The 14798-nt window shown below is 36.5% G+C and overlaps 1 protein-coding gene across 1 annotated transcript; it reads right to left on the bottom strand.

Annotated features, from left to right (window-relative positions):
- Positions 1–9500: 9500 nt before the first annotated feature.
- Positions 9501–12307, bottom strand: LOC119569689 (protein MEMO1-like). The gene is made up of 5 exons (XM_037917746.1): positions 12259–12307; positions 11298–11412; positions 10586–10691; positions 10059–10278; positions 9501–9632 (listed from the first exon to the last, which is right to left on the bottom strand). The coding sequence occupies exons 1-5, from the start codon at positions 12305–12307 to the stop codon at positions 9517–9519; spliced, it is 606 nt and encodes a 201-aa protein (XP_037773674.1). The 3' UTR covers positions 9501–9516.
- Between the last annotated feature and the right edge of the window lie 2491 nt (positions 12308–14798).

The following is a 14798-nucleotide window of genomic DNA, read 5'->3' as shown; positions in this document are numbered from 1 at the left end:
AAGTATATAAGATGCTGTTTGTTACCATATCGACATTCATAAACAACAAATCTAACTGGAAGTGCATTTCATATTAGTCTCTTGAGCATGTCAAAAAATAGATCTTTAAAATGTAGGTATGACTGTTAAAATGTATAGTTTACAATGTAAAATTAGTGCACTAACCAAGCATTATGACAATTTCTCAACCCTGGCAGAGGAGAATCGTTCGACTGTCTAAACCATATCAGCTAATATTATTAAACCATGATTTCTTTTAATATTATTTCATTATCGTGGATGACTATACCAACACAAGAAAATAAAGTGAAGATTAAACACTAGCCAAACTTTCCTCAACATTCTCATGAGAAATTTTGAGGTTATAAATTGTCTCCACCTAAAGTTACAGCCTATACCAAAATCTGCCGGTGGGATAAAAATTAACCATATTGTAGAAATTCATGATATCTTTTACAAATGCTGAAGATTCGCTTCAACTTAGCTACAGCTGGAAAATATGCCAGACATGGTGTAAATGCCTATGTTCCGTACCAAAAAAAACTGCACAAGTGTTTTCCAGTAAGATAACTTAGAACCACTGCAATACAGAAAAAAGGCAACGCAAGAATATCAATCAAATTATATGATCGCTGTTATTGTTATGCTGAAGAAAGTTCATAACATCAGTCATTCCTCTTGAACACTATGTCCTTAAACATGCTGTCATTTAATGTAATTGTTTAATTCTTGATTAACACTTTAGATATATCAGCATCACCATGACCGGTAAAATAGGAATTATTTGATGTAGCACACATTCTTTACATGTCAGATAATTTATATTTTTACAACTGACACTGAAGCAATAGTGAATGTTTTATATTAGCATTGTTATTACTTGTAATTGTATTAATAAAAAGGTGTTTGACTTTGATATCAAGAGTAAAAGAAAGAAATCATAAATGCTATCTTAAAAAATTTTGGAGCATGTTTAAAATCAATTGATTCATTGTTGTTTCCTCTATGATTTTCATTGAAGCATGTAAGCTATATATTCCTTTTCGCTCTTTCTGTAATTCATCATGATATGCTATTCTTTAAACAATGACTCATTCTCAATTAATGAAGATTCCTGCATTTACCTATATTAAGACTTACTTTTTGGACCTTAAATACTATCTATTAATCTTAAAAATTTGTTTTTCACATAGCACATTATTATACTCATTATTAACCGCCATTACTGGAAAAGTTGTTTTCACTTTAGCACTGTTTTGTGCTAAGTGATTAGCCATAATTAGACCTTCTGACCTCACTTTATTTCACTGAGTTGCTGGAAAACGCTCTTTTACTGTATTAATATCCATGCGATATTATCATCATAAAACATTATAATTATTATAATGATATTGACATTCTAACAATATACGATACCAGAAAATATTTTCAAAAATCATGGAAAAGGGTATAAAGGTGAGATAGGTAGTAATAATTGGCTCACTGGTGACTAGTACTTGTGGAGCCATCGTGTCTAAATATAAATAATAAACTAAGTTCACAATGGCCATGGCATCAGGACTATGCTGCTATGTTTTAGATTTCAAATTCTATCTGACGCAAAATCATGGAAATGCAATATTTCCTATTTCACCTTGAATTTAAAATAAACAAAAGTTTTATTCATATTGGATTTTTTATTAAATTAGCCAGTTCAGTGCTGTTCATATTTCATATATCATTTAGAGACTACAGTGATTTGAAATGGGTGGAAACTGTTTGCATAACATGAAAAGTCTGTTCTCTTCTGTTTTTCTAAGTAATTGGCTGCCTTTCAGGACTTCATTAAATACTATGATATAACAACAAGAAGTAGTTGCTAATTTTCTATGTTTAGCTTTCCTTCTTGAGTTGAGTATCCAGTACAAGCCAATCAAAATAAAGGTAATAAACAGTGAATCCAGACTGCACAGGCAATACACAATCACTTTGTATCAAAAGTCAAGGATATATATCTTTCATCCCCCCAATCCCTTGCTTGTTGTTGACCTGAGGGGGCTTAGGAGGGAGGCTGAGACCCAATGAAGCGGATCACCCCTGCCTTGGACCTCAGCCCTTGTCATAATGCTGTGAGACTTTTGTCTAGCACATGTTTCTTAGATCATTAACCATTCTGGAAATCCTCAAAATTCTTAGCCAGGGGGGCTTTGCCCCCTAGCCCTACCCTATCACTATATTTTGAATATGCCCACTAATGACCTTAGATATTGTCACAGCAGAAAATGTCAATAAATAAATAAAATGTATCTTTCATCATATGATATGAAACTTAATCTGGAACACTTGTATCCTGAAACACTTCATATCCTATATTCTAAAGGAGGAGACTAATGTATCAATAAAGACATGAACTGCAAATCTGATCTTTATTAGCATTACCAAACAAGTGGCCTGGTTCATTTGTGTACAAGTTCCTATAACAGTATCTTATACAACTTCTCTACAGGCACGTTGTCTTAACATTAGGCATATAGTCAGTAAAATGTGAGAAAGACAAGAGATAAAGTGGAAAGTAACAGTCTTGATGGCAACACTGATAAGGTCTCTGACTTTTTCTTTGTAATATTTCTACTGTATACTGTTGAAAGGTCTGCAGTTATGTGTCCACTACTGCTTAAAATAACTCGGCAAAGTGATGTAACGTAAATTCCTTAAATAAAATGAACAAGTCGGAAAAGGTTATGATGTATGTTCTGGCAACTTGAAGAAATGATATTTCAATGGTTTGCATGGAATAATGGAAGAAAGAGAGAGTAAGTTTAGACAGTACATACAGAAATATCTGGTGAGCCAATAATACATGCATTAAATATCATGACAAAAATAAAATGGATTACTGGATGTGAGCATGAAAACATTCAAATTTTAACAAAAAATATTGATTCATAAATTAAAAGCTAAACATTAAAGTACAGTCATTTGGCATCATTTTAAAGTGCAGGCTTTGTTTTTATAACAGGCAGGAACTGGGCTTTTTACACCATTTGCAGCCACCTTTTATCTCATAGCAACCTAAGCAAATGTACACATACCATCCGATCTCACAAACTGTACAAAAAAACTTAGGTCATATTAAGAACTCTTAGGGTATTACAAACTTGTAACATTTTCCCTTGGAAATTCTATAAAAATGCAATATAAAGGGCAACAATCTACACTGTTATATCATTAGCATACATGTCCATATTCATCTGTGTTCCTTCATGCAGTTTTGTTCCAGCTCAAATTCTACACACTATATTGCAACTCATATTGAACTTAAGGGATTCCAATTCCAGCAAAATATTTTGCTGGTCTGAAATTTGGTGTCTTCTAAGTACTATTGTTAATTTTTTTCAGTAGCAAATATATGCACAAGCAATTTCATTTAGAATTTTTAAGAGATTCTTTCTAGTATTAATGTGCAACCTAGATGATGCATACACAGCCAGTCAGTAGAGGTTTACGATATTTCATGGTGTACTGCAAAACTACTCTCCTTTAATAAATCTTTAACATATGAAAAAATAATTGTAAGCTATAAGAAAATCATCTACAATCATTCAGTAGTATAAGAAGTAATCTTTGTACTAATGAGTTAAAATATAAGATTTCTCAAAATAAGTATAGCTCTATATGAACTAAATACAAAACAATCATAAAATGAAATATAATCTTTAGTTACATGTACTAAATATTACAAAGAGGCTATCAAACAAATAGTTACCACGGTACTTCCTTGTTAATAATTTTCAGCTTTTAAATTTAGCAGATTTCTTTTTTTTTCAAAATTTTAGATCCACATCCTACTTATTGTCTCTGAATATTTTATCTCCCTTTTCTGTTATCCTTTGCACTTATTCTATATTCACCATTCTCAAAGCTAAAAGATACTAAATATCACCTATTTCACAAACACCAATTGAATGATATCTAAATTAAGGAACTTGGTAAACTTGGCTTTTTAACCAATAAATAAAATAAATAAAACAGCTTATGGGAATTAAGTAAACTTGAAAATTACAGGCACTTTTCTTTGGTTTATCTTTTCTCTTCAATGTTGGTTTGATTTCATAGCTCATTCTTTGTCAATCAAAGGGACACACTTTATCCGTGCACATTTTGAAAACCGTAACATCAGTTCAAGACCAAGAGTTGCGTACCTTTTGTGTTGTCTCTCTGTCCCAAGTAAATCCATTTTCTCCCATTCTTTCGTCTTGCTAATGTTGCCGTCAAAATCCACTGCAGAAGTGAAATCAATTTACTGATAATGATAATTATCGAGTTCATCTATGGTAAGAGAGAAAATAAGAGAAAGAAAATTATGCAAATTTGCTCAACTTCTTTTTTCTTTACTTGTGTCACAAGCAATGATTTCTTAAGAAGAAAAAAGTCTATATTTGAAAAGGATAGAGTAAAAAAAAATCAAGACAAGTATGTGACGTAGCCAAAGTAGAAGAATGAAAAGAGATCAATAATAAAAAAACATGGTAAAGATAACTATATTACTGAATGATCCATGCATTGTTCAAGATAACATGCAATACCACAGGATAAATAAAATACCATGCCAGTTTTGAAAAAATAAAAAAATTATATCAAATAAAAATATTCAAATTTACAAATGTAAAAAAAAAGAGAGAGAGTGAGAGAAAAGAACCAGTACTTAATTATAAGCTTTATATTATGTTCCCCAACAGATGAGTAATAAAAAAAATGGTATAGAATAAAAACACCAAGGGACTTGATCACAACAAATGACAAAAAGGAAAAAAAACATCAAAATACCAAGTTTCATTTTACATCTTGTTACAAGAAGACATCTCACACCTGACAATCTTCTAAAAACTCTCATCATACACAGGTCAGATCTACAGATTGAATTGCTAGATACAATGTGATACAAACTGAATTCATGTACTTGCTAAAATCCCTACTTTACAATGACCTCTTTGTGTGTGTGTACATTGGGCTATCTAAATGATATCTAACAATTCATTCTTGTAATTCCTGACACACAACACCTTTCCAACCACAATTCTTAAGCCGAGGGGAAAAAACTGCACCCTTGCATGACAGCAACAGCACAAACTGGAAAGCTGCACTGGGGAAAATAATGTACTTGTGTAGTTTAAAAAAAATAAATAAGAATAAAAAGAAGAGCAAAATCTGCTTGCAGTATGGCACCTGAAACTTTACTGCAATTCCTTTTTTGGGGTGCAAAGGAGTTATATTATCCTTACTATCATCATTATCACCATAACCATTACTAATATCAAACACTAATATCACTATCATTCTTCTTCTCTGTTTTGCTCCCTTTCTACTTCAGTGATTAGTCTACAAATGAAGCCTCAATAATAAATTAAGTTGTGTGGGGAAATTTCCCAAAAACTGACGTCAGACATCTTCTTGCAACAGAGAAAGAAAAATACCTATTGTTAATATACTTCCTTTTTTTTGTGAATCATAAGCTTTTATAAAATGTTTTCCTGTGCACATAATACATTTTCTTATATTAATGAGATTATAAATTTCACATACATCTTTCTGACTTCTAACTAAAACTAAACTTCAAAAAAGAGTAAGAACCAAGTTAAACATAGCACAAAAATGTATATGCTTGCTTCCTTTCATGTAAACCGACGTTCCATTTAAAGGGAAAATAATCACACATAATTTGAAGAACAGCTGCTTGACTTACATAGTAAATATTCCCATCTCAACATACCTATTTACGAAATGAGATATAAATAACAGCATTCCAAAGAATAAAATGCTACTAAATAACACAGCAGTTCAGCGAGGGCCTGCAGTAATGTTCTCAGATCCTAATGTAAATCACAATACAGTATTTCCTTTGTTTTCACCAACCCACACAAGCTGAATTAATCATAAACACCTCCAAAGAAAGCTACCAAAAAATTCACCTCCATTATCATTAGCCAAGCGGGGGGAAATGTGGGGTGAGTATGTGTGTAGCATGAAGTCCTCCCCATCTAAACTTGGGAGTTCTCTCTCTAATCACAATCTTAAGGTCACATTGGAGAGTACAGGGGTGTATTCATCACTTTATCTCATTACAAAAATTATTATTAATAGGAAGAACCACCCACACCCTGCTTGGCTTTGCAATCATAGAGTTCTTAGTAATTCATCTATTAAGGATGGCCAAAAGTTTTCACTTATGGTTAAAAACACAAAACAATTTTAGCTTCTTATACCAGTTGTGTGAATCAATCTATAAAATCACAAAATCACATTTAAAAAATTACCAGAATCCATGGGTGAAAGGAAAAGGACTTGACCATCATCTGTTGGAAACACTTCTTAAGATGTCTTGTCTTCTTACTAAAGTCTACTGTGACTATAAATGTCCTCTCTACATCCGATTATCTACAAAAGTGTATGAAATCTCCTTGCCACTGCTTTCACGCTACTTGTATTTTTTTTCTTTTTTAACAATAGCTTAACACCAGTTAGCATGATATATGGGAGGAAAATTTAAGGGCAATATAGTCTGAGAGAAACAGTTGAAGTTGATATTGTTATTTATGAAAGCTGGCTATATGAAAGCAGCAAGGCCTTGTATAGGTAAACATGATGGCTGGTTTTAACAACAGACACTCTCGAGATTAACCACCAACAACACTCCTTTGAAGGGTGTTGCGTTTAGTGATAGTGGGAGGGAAGAATGAAGGGGAGGAAAGGAAGGAAAAAGGAGGGAGGGAAAGAGTGGAAAGGGGAGAGTGAGGAGGGGATGTGATAAGGAGATGAAGGGATTTGGAGGGGAGGAAAAAATGAAGATAGAAGGGAGGCAGGGGAGGGTACAAGGGCAGGGAGAAAGGGAGGGTAAGAGGAAGGAAGGGGGTTTTGGGAAGAAAGCTAGAGACAGAGGAAGGGAGGGAGAGAAGGAAGGAAAGGAGAAGGGACAGAGGGAAAAGGCAAGACTAAAAGGAAAGGAAGGGGGAAAGGGAAAAAGAGGGTGCAAATGTTTTGGGACAAGGATCTGGACTTATCTGGAGAGTGAGTGATTAAGTAAGGAGCAGCTAAGTGTTACAGTCATACAAGCGAATGAGTATCTGAGAGTGGAGTGCTTACAGTATACTTGAATAAATTATGAATATAGGAGGGAGAGAACAGGAAGAAAAGGAGGAGAGGGAGAAGAGGAAGAACAAGAAGGAGAGAGAGGGAGAGACGGAGAAGGAGAGAAGGAGAGAGGGAGATAGGAGAGGGGAGGGGGGGAGGAGGGAGGGAGGGAGGGAGGGAGGGAGGGAGGGAGGGAGGGAGGGAGGGGGGGAGGGAGGGAGGGAAAGGGAAAGGGAAAGGGAAAGGGAAAGGGAAAGGAAGGAAGGAAGGAAGGAAGGAAGGAAGGGAAGGAGGAAGGGAGGGAGGAAGGGAGAGAGAGAGAGAGAGAGAGAGAAGAGAGAGAGAGAGAGAGAGAGAGAGAGAGAGAGAGAGAGAGAGAGAGAGAGAGAGAGAGAGAGAGATTGGGTGAGAGTGCATGTACAGTGTGAGTGAATGAGTGAGTGAGTGAGTGAGTGAGTGAGGAGTGAGTGAGTGAGTGAGTGAGTGAGTGAGTGAGTGAGTGAGTGAGTGAGTGAGTGAATGAGTGAGTGAGTGAGTGAGTGAGTGAGAGTGAGAGTGAGAGTGAGAGTGAGAGGAGAGTGAGTGAGAGAGAGTGTGAGAGTGAGAGTGAGAGTGTGTGAGTGAGAGTGTGTGAGTGAGAGTGTGTATGTGTGCGTGTCGTGTGCTTTGTGCGTGTGCGTGTGCATGTGCGTGTGCATGTGCGTGTGCATGTGGTGTGTATGTGCGTGTGCATGGCGTGAGCATGAATTTTTGTGTTTGTGCTCGCGTTTGCATGTGCGTGTTCGTGGCATGCAAGTGTGCATTTCTGTGGATGTGCATGAATTTTAAAGAAAAAATAAAAATAAAAACGTATTTTATAGATATATATGTTGCATGAGCATGTCGGCATATAGACTCAAGTTGGCCAATCAACCTGTCATCTGTTGTTGAGTATTCATGAGATGTGGAGAGGGAGAGGTGGGAGAAGAGGGAGAAGAGGGAGAGGAGGGGAAGGGCATTAGGCATGGGTGCAGGGTTACTGGAAGGAGGGGGCATCAGGTGTGCTACAATGAGATCATTCCACAAAAGGTTTTGTGTTCCAGACATGCACCACCCCCCTTAAAAAAAAAAATAAATAAATAAATAAAACAATAACGGGAATGTCTGTAAATTGGAGCTTACTTCGTCGAGCTTTTGGCCACAGTGCACCCTAAAGTTTCGCCTTTGCCGAGTGTGTGTGACAAGTTTAAGGCAAGGTTTTACGGGGAGGGTGGGTGATGGAGAGAGGGTTGGGGTGATACGACTGAGAGAGGGGGGGTGGGGGGAACCATGAGACTCCAATCTAAATCCCTTTTTGTAATAAAATATCTTCCCATTAATCCTCACACCAAAGAGGAACATCAGAAAACCAGACCTTTTTAAAATCCTTTTCTTTCAAAAATGGGAGATTGAAAAGGGGACAGGAGGAGGGGGGGGGGGGAGTAACAAGAATCCTAACCCCCTCCCGTTGAACGGAAAAAAAAAAAAAAAAAAAAAAAGGAAATTTGTAAATACTCTCTATTTCAAAGCATCACAGAGGCTTTGGTGGGGGGCTATTTGACTGTTTATTCTGAAGAAAGTGGGGGGTTATCGCTCATAGATAAGACCATAACCCCAAAACACACACATCATTATTATATTCATTATAAGCACGTGTTATAAAATGGCCCTGAGTGTCAAATCACCAAAATAAAAAAAAGAAAAAAGAAAAAAGAGATAAAAAAAGGACAACGCAATCTCCAACCCTTGAGCCTAGCAGGACGTTCCAAGGCCAGGGAATCACCTCCCTGCCCCCAAAAACGACCCACATATCTGCCCAAGACTGGACATTGGTCAACAATTCTTTACATCCGAGTGGGAAGGTGTTTCGCTCTCACTCGTGGCAGAAGAAGCGGGGAGTATCGCCAGCCAGCCCCCCTTTTGGCCCTGAATGAGACGCATTTGAGAGAGGAGCTATGTGACATTCATCTATGATACGTTATTTTGAGTGGATAGTGTGTGCAATATTAGGGCTGTGATTTTCTAAACAGGGTGAGAGAAAAATAATAATAATAATTAAAAAATTTTAAAATTTCTTCACCAAAACCCCATTCAAAATATACAAATCCAAAATTGAACTATATTGAAAAAAATATATATATATAAATAAACATTTTTAATCCTAGTATGCTCTACCCAAGTTTAAATAATTTTTCTTTTTTCTGGTCTTTTTGAAAGTAATACATATATATCTAGCTCTTCTCATGAATCTATTTCCTCAACCTTCCAACCTTAAAGACATATTTAACTTATAATGCATAGATAAGTATTTCTTTGAGTCGTCATCATCATCACCTCTCAAGCTATCACACTCCACCTCAAGAATACGCCTCACGCAAGGGCACCTAAGGTTTATTCAAATATGAGAGAGGCGGCAGCATACGACACGGAAGAATCAGATGAAGTGTAGCATTGCGAAGACTGGGCATATTGCAGAAATTTGAGCAACATGCGGTGGCCATGCTTGTCTTTTGGAGAGTTGCAACCGCTGGGAAATGAACAACTTGATTATAGCATCATATATATACATGTCACTTTTTTAAATATCTATGATGAATTAATTATGCCAGCTGCTAACCAAACACCTCTAAGTGATTCACTATCATTTTCCATAAAAAATACTGATAAGCAAAAACTATGATAAAATAAATTATAAGTACATAACATAAACATAATATAATCAGCAAAAATGTGATTTTTCAGCCTCCTTAGGAAGATCTATTTTGTTTTTTACTGTCTAATGAAAAACTTGGCAAATCAAAACATCTCATCAATTAATCCACTCATATTACATAGAGGGTTTATTTCACCTTTGTGTATGAATTAGTTTGTCTTCACATATAAAAAGACTTTTACATTATTCAATCTCAAAAACCTGTTTTTAAACCACTCACATTGAGCAAGACGCCCAATAGGATGGCGGCCACAGATGGTGTTGCCGTACTTTTTCAGGTACTCGGTAAAGGCACTCGGGTTTAAAGTCTCAATCAAGTTCATCCCCTGCTTGTCGAGCTTCTGTATCGACTGCCAGATCTCCCCGACAGAGCGGTCGTAGTAGGTGTAACGGAAGCGCTGACCCCAGTGGCAGAAGTCAGAGGAGATCACAAATAAGCTCTAGGGATTAAAAACCAAGATTAATAAAATAGCTGACGTGAGTATTTTTACTGTTTGTGTTCAAATGCACCAGCTTAAAAACATACTGAATAATCACTTTTTGGGTTTTATATCTCAGGGACTGATCACAGTTTATATTATAAGAAAAGTATTGAGCATTGTTCAAGTAACCAAGAATGCAATTCTAGGTACATCACAACATAACTCAGCTAAAGTCCAATTGTAATCTATACTGAAAAAAATTACAACAAACTGCAAAACCATCACCACCAACCATTAACCCAAGAGACATAACCTTGAGCATTACCTGAGGGTCTGCAAGGTAGGGCGCAAGCAGCCTCCCATAGTGTACTTCTCGCTCCGGCGTGAGTGACCCAACTAGGATGGGGACAATGGTGAACTGGTCCCGGAAACTGCCAAGACAACAGATTTATTCTTAAAAAAATAATATTTCAAAATTCAGTTTACTACTTAATTCCTTCACTAACCAAACTACAATATCACAGGAATACAGAATATTTGTTTTTCCAAAACTAATCATCAGATCAAATGTTTTTGTCTATGAAAAAGGGAAAAGAAAGAAAACCAGACATTAAGTTCTAGTTCAACAAGATAAGAACAATGAATGCAAAATGATCCCCTAATTCTCACTAGTTAACCAATTCATGAAGTGCAAAAATTTCTATGAAAGTTCAGCAAAGTCAGGGTGCACTCAGTGCCCGGGTGATTGTTTGGCTCACAACCAGGCTCGTGAGCCATCATCCCAGCCACCAGACAAAGGACTCAACCCATGGTCATGGATCACCCAGCATCTGGATTTTTTGTCATGATGTGACAGCAGTCATCCACAAATGAATGAGATATGTGAAAGAGATGAACCATTCAGCTTAGAATATGGAACTAATAACATTCCTTGCAGCACATGCATTAAAATAAGTCTTTCATTAGATAAAATTATGATGAAACTTAGTAAGAATTTTACAAGTATTCTTTAGTTACCAAGCCCTGTACTTGAGCACTTACTCTTCCATAACCTCGCTATGTAGGGCAAGTGCATTTCAATGCTGTGCTCGTCCTCATCTGCTGATACACTCATCGTCTCAAAGTGGCCTGTCTGATACAATTCATTGTACACTGCAATATAAAATGCCCAACTTTCAGTTATTTTTATTACTTACATGATCATTATTTTGATGTTATTTTGCATGGGAAGAACATACCATCTTTAAATAAAATATTTCTTGACCAACAATAATGGGAATCAAGTTCATATTTGAATACAGAAAAATATAAGAATAAAGGCTTCTCTGTAAAGCACACACATACACACATTGCATGAAAAAAAGGCTCTACTAGTTTCTGTGAACATAATCCACAGATAAAAACTTCACACATTAACATATCAAAAACACCGGGCGGAAGGCAATGGCAAACCACCGCTCTAAATTGCTAAGAAAAAATCATGGAAGCCCATGATCGTCAAGGCCACAGTGGCCGAATGGTTAGAGCGTCGGACTCAAGACTGTCATGACGGCAATCTGAATTTGAGGGTTTCGAGTCACCGACCGTCACGTTGTTCCCTTGGGCAAGGAACTTCACCTTGATTGCCTACCTAGCTACTGGGTGGCCAAGCCAGCCCAAGTCAAGTGCTGGTCCCAAGCCCAGATAATAGAGAGAATGATTACCTAAAAGGTAAACCCCCGGCACTCTCCGTGGAAAGGAACTGGGGACCCTACCACGTACTCACTCCAAGAGCATCACAACATGAAAACTACAGTTAAGTATCATGCTGTGACCACGGCGGCTCAGACATGAACTACCGTTAAAAGAAGATACACAAGTACACCTCACATATGCCACAGTATAAAGCAAGGATAATGCACTCACAATTTTCTTTTCCCAACTTGCAACACCTGTGCAATGGCTAAAGCATCAAAAGACTAGTTTTACAGTCATTTTAAAAGAACTGCCCTGACTTGCCCCCAGAAACCCTTAACCCAAAGCCGACGGGCAGACATGTCGACTGCATCCCCACGTGAGTCACTTTATGTTTTAAACATAGAGGGCTACACTTGTAAAATCACCTTAAGCCTTTAAAGTACTCCCGGTTTCTCGCCCTTTTTACCTTTTCCTGATTTATGAAAATATTTTAGATCATTTTTTCCATTTTTAAAGTTTAAAAATTACAGAAAGTAAAAGGGTCTATAAAAAAATTAAACACCACGATATCATAGCTTTAGTATAAAAAAATAATTTTTTTTTCCCTGGAAATTTAAAGGGAAAAGGGAATCAGGAAGGTCACAAGGCCTCCCAATGATCTTTTTGGTTAGCAATAGCAGACCCATCTATGTGCAGAGACAAAAAAAAATAATAATAATAAAATAATAATAAATAATAATAATAATAATAAAAAATAAATAAACATAAAAATAAAAAGAGCACAGCATTTCCCGCAGCATTGGGCTAAAACCCTATAAAATTTTTATAGTTTATATTAGGAATCAGGAACGAGGGTTTTTTAGTCCTTGAGTTTCCAAAATGTATAAAATAAAATATCTAGAAATAAATTACAATTTAAAAAATTAGTATAGGGGAAAAATCACACTTTCATTATTAGAAAAAAAAAAAAAAAAAAAAAAAAAAAAAAAAAAAAAAAAAAAAAATGAAAAAAAATTATTTTTCCGGTTTATTTTTAAAAAAATTAAAAATTATATAAAAAAATAAAAAAATAAATTTCTTTTTTCCCCAATCCCACTAAAAACACAAAAAAAATCAAACCCCAAAAATGTTAAAAAAAAAAATTTTCTGAACAACAAAAAAAACAAAAAAAAAAAAAAACAAAAACAAAAATTTAAAAAAAAATTCCTTCCCCTTTTCAATTTTTGGGGGAAATCTCTTCAGGTGAACAAAGTAAAATACGGGTTAAGGAAAAAAATTTTTTTCCTTGGGGTGGCTGAGGCTTTAAATTTTTAAAAACTGTAAAAGGTTATTCGGGCCCTTTTAAAAGGGAAAAATTAATAAAAACAAAAAATTAAAAAAAAATTGTTTTTATAAAAAAAAAATAACGAAAAAAAATCTTTTTCTTTTTTTTTGGTGGGTTCTGTCTTTTTTGAAAAAATTTTTTTTGTGGGGTTTTTGGTGTTGGTTTTTTTGTTTTTTTTTTTTTTTTCTTTTTTCTTTTCGGTTTGCCTTTTTTTTTGGAAAAAATTTGTTTTTCGGGCGGGGGTTTCTTGTTGTTGTTGGTCCTTGGCCCCAAATTTGGGGGGGGTGGTGGTGGTGGTGGGGGTTTGGTGGGGTGGTGGGGTGGGTTTTTGTGTTGGTTTTGTTTTGTGGTGTGGTTTTGGTGGTGTGTGTGTGGTTTGTGTGGTGTTGTGTGGGTTTTTTCTGTTGCTGGTGTGTTTGGTCTGGTTTTGTGTGTTTTCTTTCTGTGTGTGTCTATGTGTTGTGTGTTTTTTTGTGGGGTCTTGTCTGTGTGTTCTGTGTTGTGTGTGTGTTTTTGTGTGTTGTTTTGGTTGTGTGTGTGTGGTGTGTGTTTTGTGTTGTGTGTTGTGTCGTTGTGTGTTGTGGTGTTTTGGGTGGTTGTGTGTTGTGTTGTGTTTTTGGATGTGGTGTGTGTGGGGTGGGGGTTGGTGTGTGTGTTTGGTGTGTGTTTGTGTGTTTGGTGTGTTTTTGTGTGTGTGTGTTTGTGTGTTTTTCGTGTTTTGTGGTTTTGTGGGGGTTTTGTGTGGTGGTTGTGTGTGTTTTGTGTTTTTGTTTCGTGTGTGTGTTGTGTGTGTGTTTGTGTGTGTGTTGTGGTTTTGTTTGGTGTGCGTGTTGTGTGTGTGTGTGTGTGGTGGTGTCTTGTGGGGTGGTGTTTGTGGTGTGGTGTGTTTGTGGTGTGTTTTGTGTGTGTGTTTGGGGGTTGTGGGGGTGTTGGGGGTGTCTGTGTGTGTGGGTTTTCTTGTGTTGTGTTGTCTGTGGTGGTGTCGTTGTGTGTTTTCTCTGTTGTGTTGTTTTTTGGGTGTGTTTGTCTGTTGTGTCTAGGGTTTTCGGGGGTGTTCTGTCTGTGTGTGTTCTGTCTGTGTGTTCTGTCTGTGGTCTCTGTTGGTGTGTCTCGTCGTGGTTGGTGTGTGTTTTTTGGTGTTGCCCTGTGTGTTTTTTGTGTTTTTGGTTTTTTGGTTGTTTGTGTTGTTTTTGTTTTTGGGTTTTTGTGTGTTGGGGTGGGTTGTGTGTGTGTGGGGTTTTCTGTTGGTGTGTGTGTGGGTTTTTTGTGGTCTCTTCTGTTTGTGGTGTGTTGGTGTGGTCTGTATGTGTGTTGTGTGTGTGGTGTGTCTGTGTGTTGGTGTGTGTGGTGGGTGTCTGTGTGTTGTTGGTGTGGTTTGTGTGTGTTATCTGTGTTCGTGCTGTGTTCGGGTTTTTGGTGTTGTTGGGTGTGTGTGTGTGTGGGGTGTGTGTTGTTGTGTGTTGTGTGTGTTGTTTTTTGGTTTGTTTTGTGTGTGTCTGTATTATGTGTGTCGTATGTAGTGTGTCGATTTGTGTTC

This window comes from Penaeus monodon, unplaced genomic scaffold, assembly GCF_015228065.2.
Source record: "Penaeus monodon isolate SGIC_2016 unplaced genomic scaffold, NSTDA_Pmon_1 PmonScaffold_1803, whole genome shotgun sequence".
NCBI lineage: Eukaryota > Metazoa > Arthropoda > Malacostraca > Decapoda > Penaeidae > Penaeus > Penaeus monodon.
Note: the sequence above shows the minus strand (reverse complement) of the source record. Positions and strands in the feature narration are given on the sequence as shown.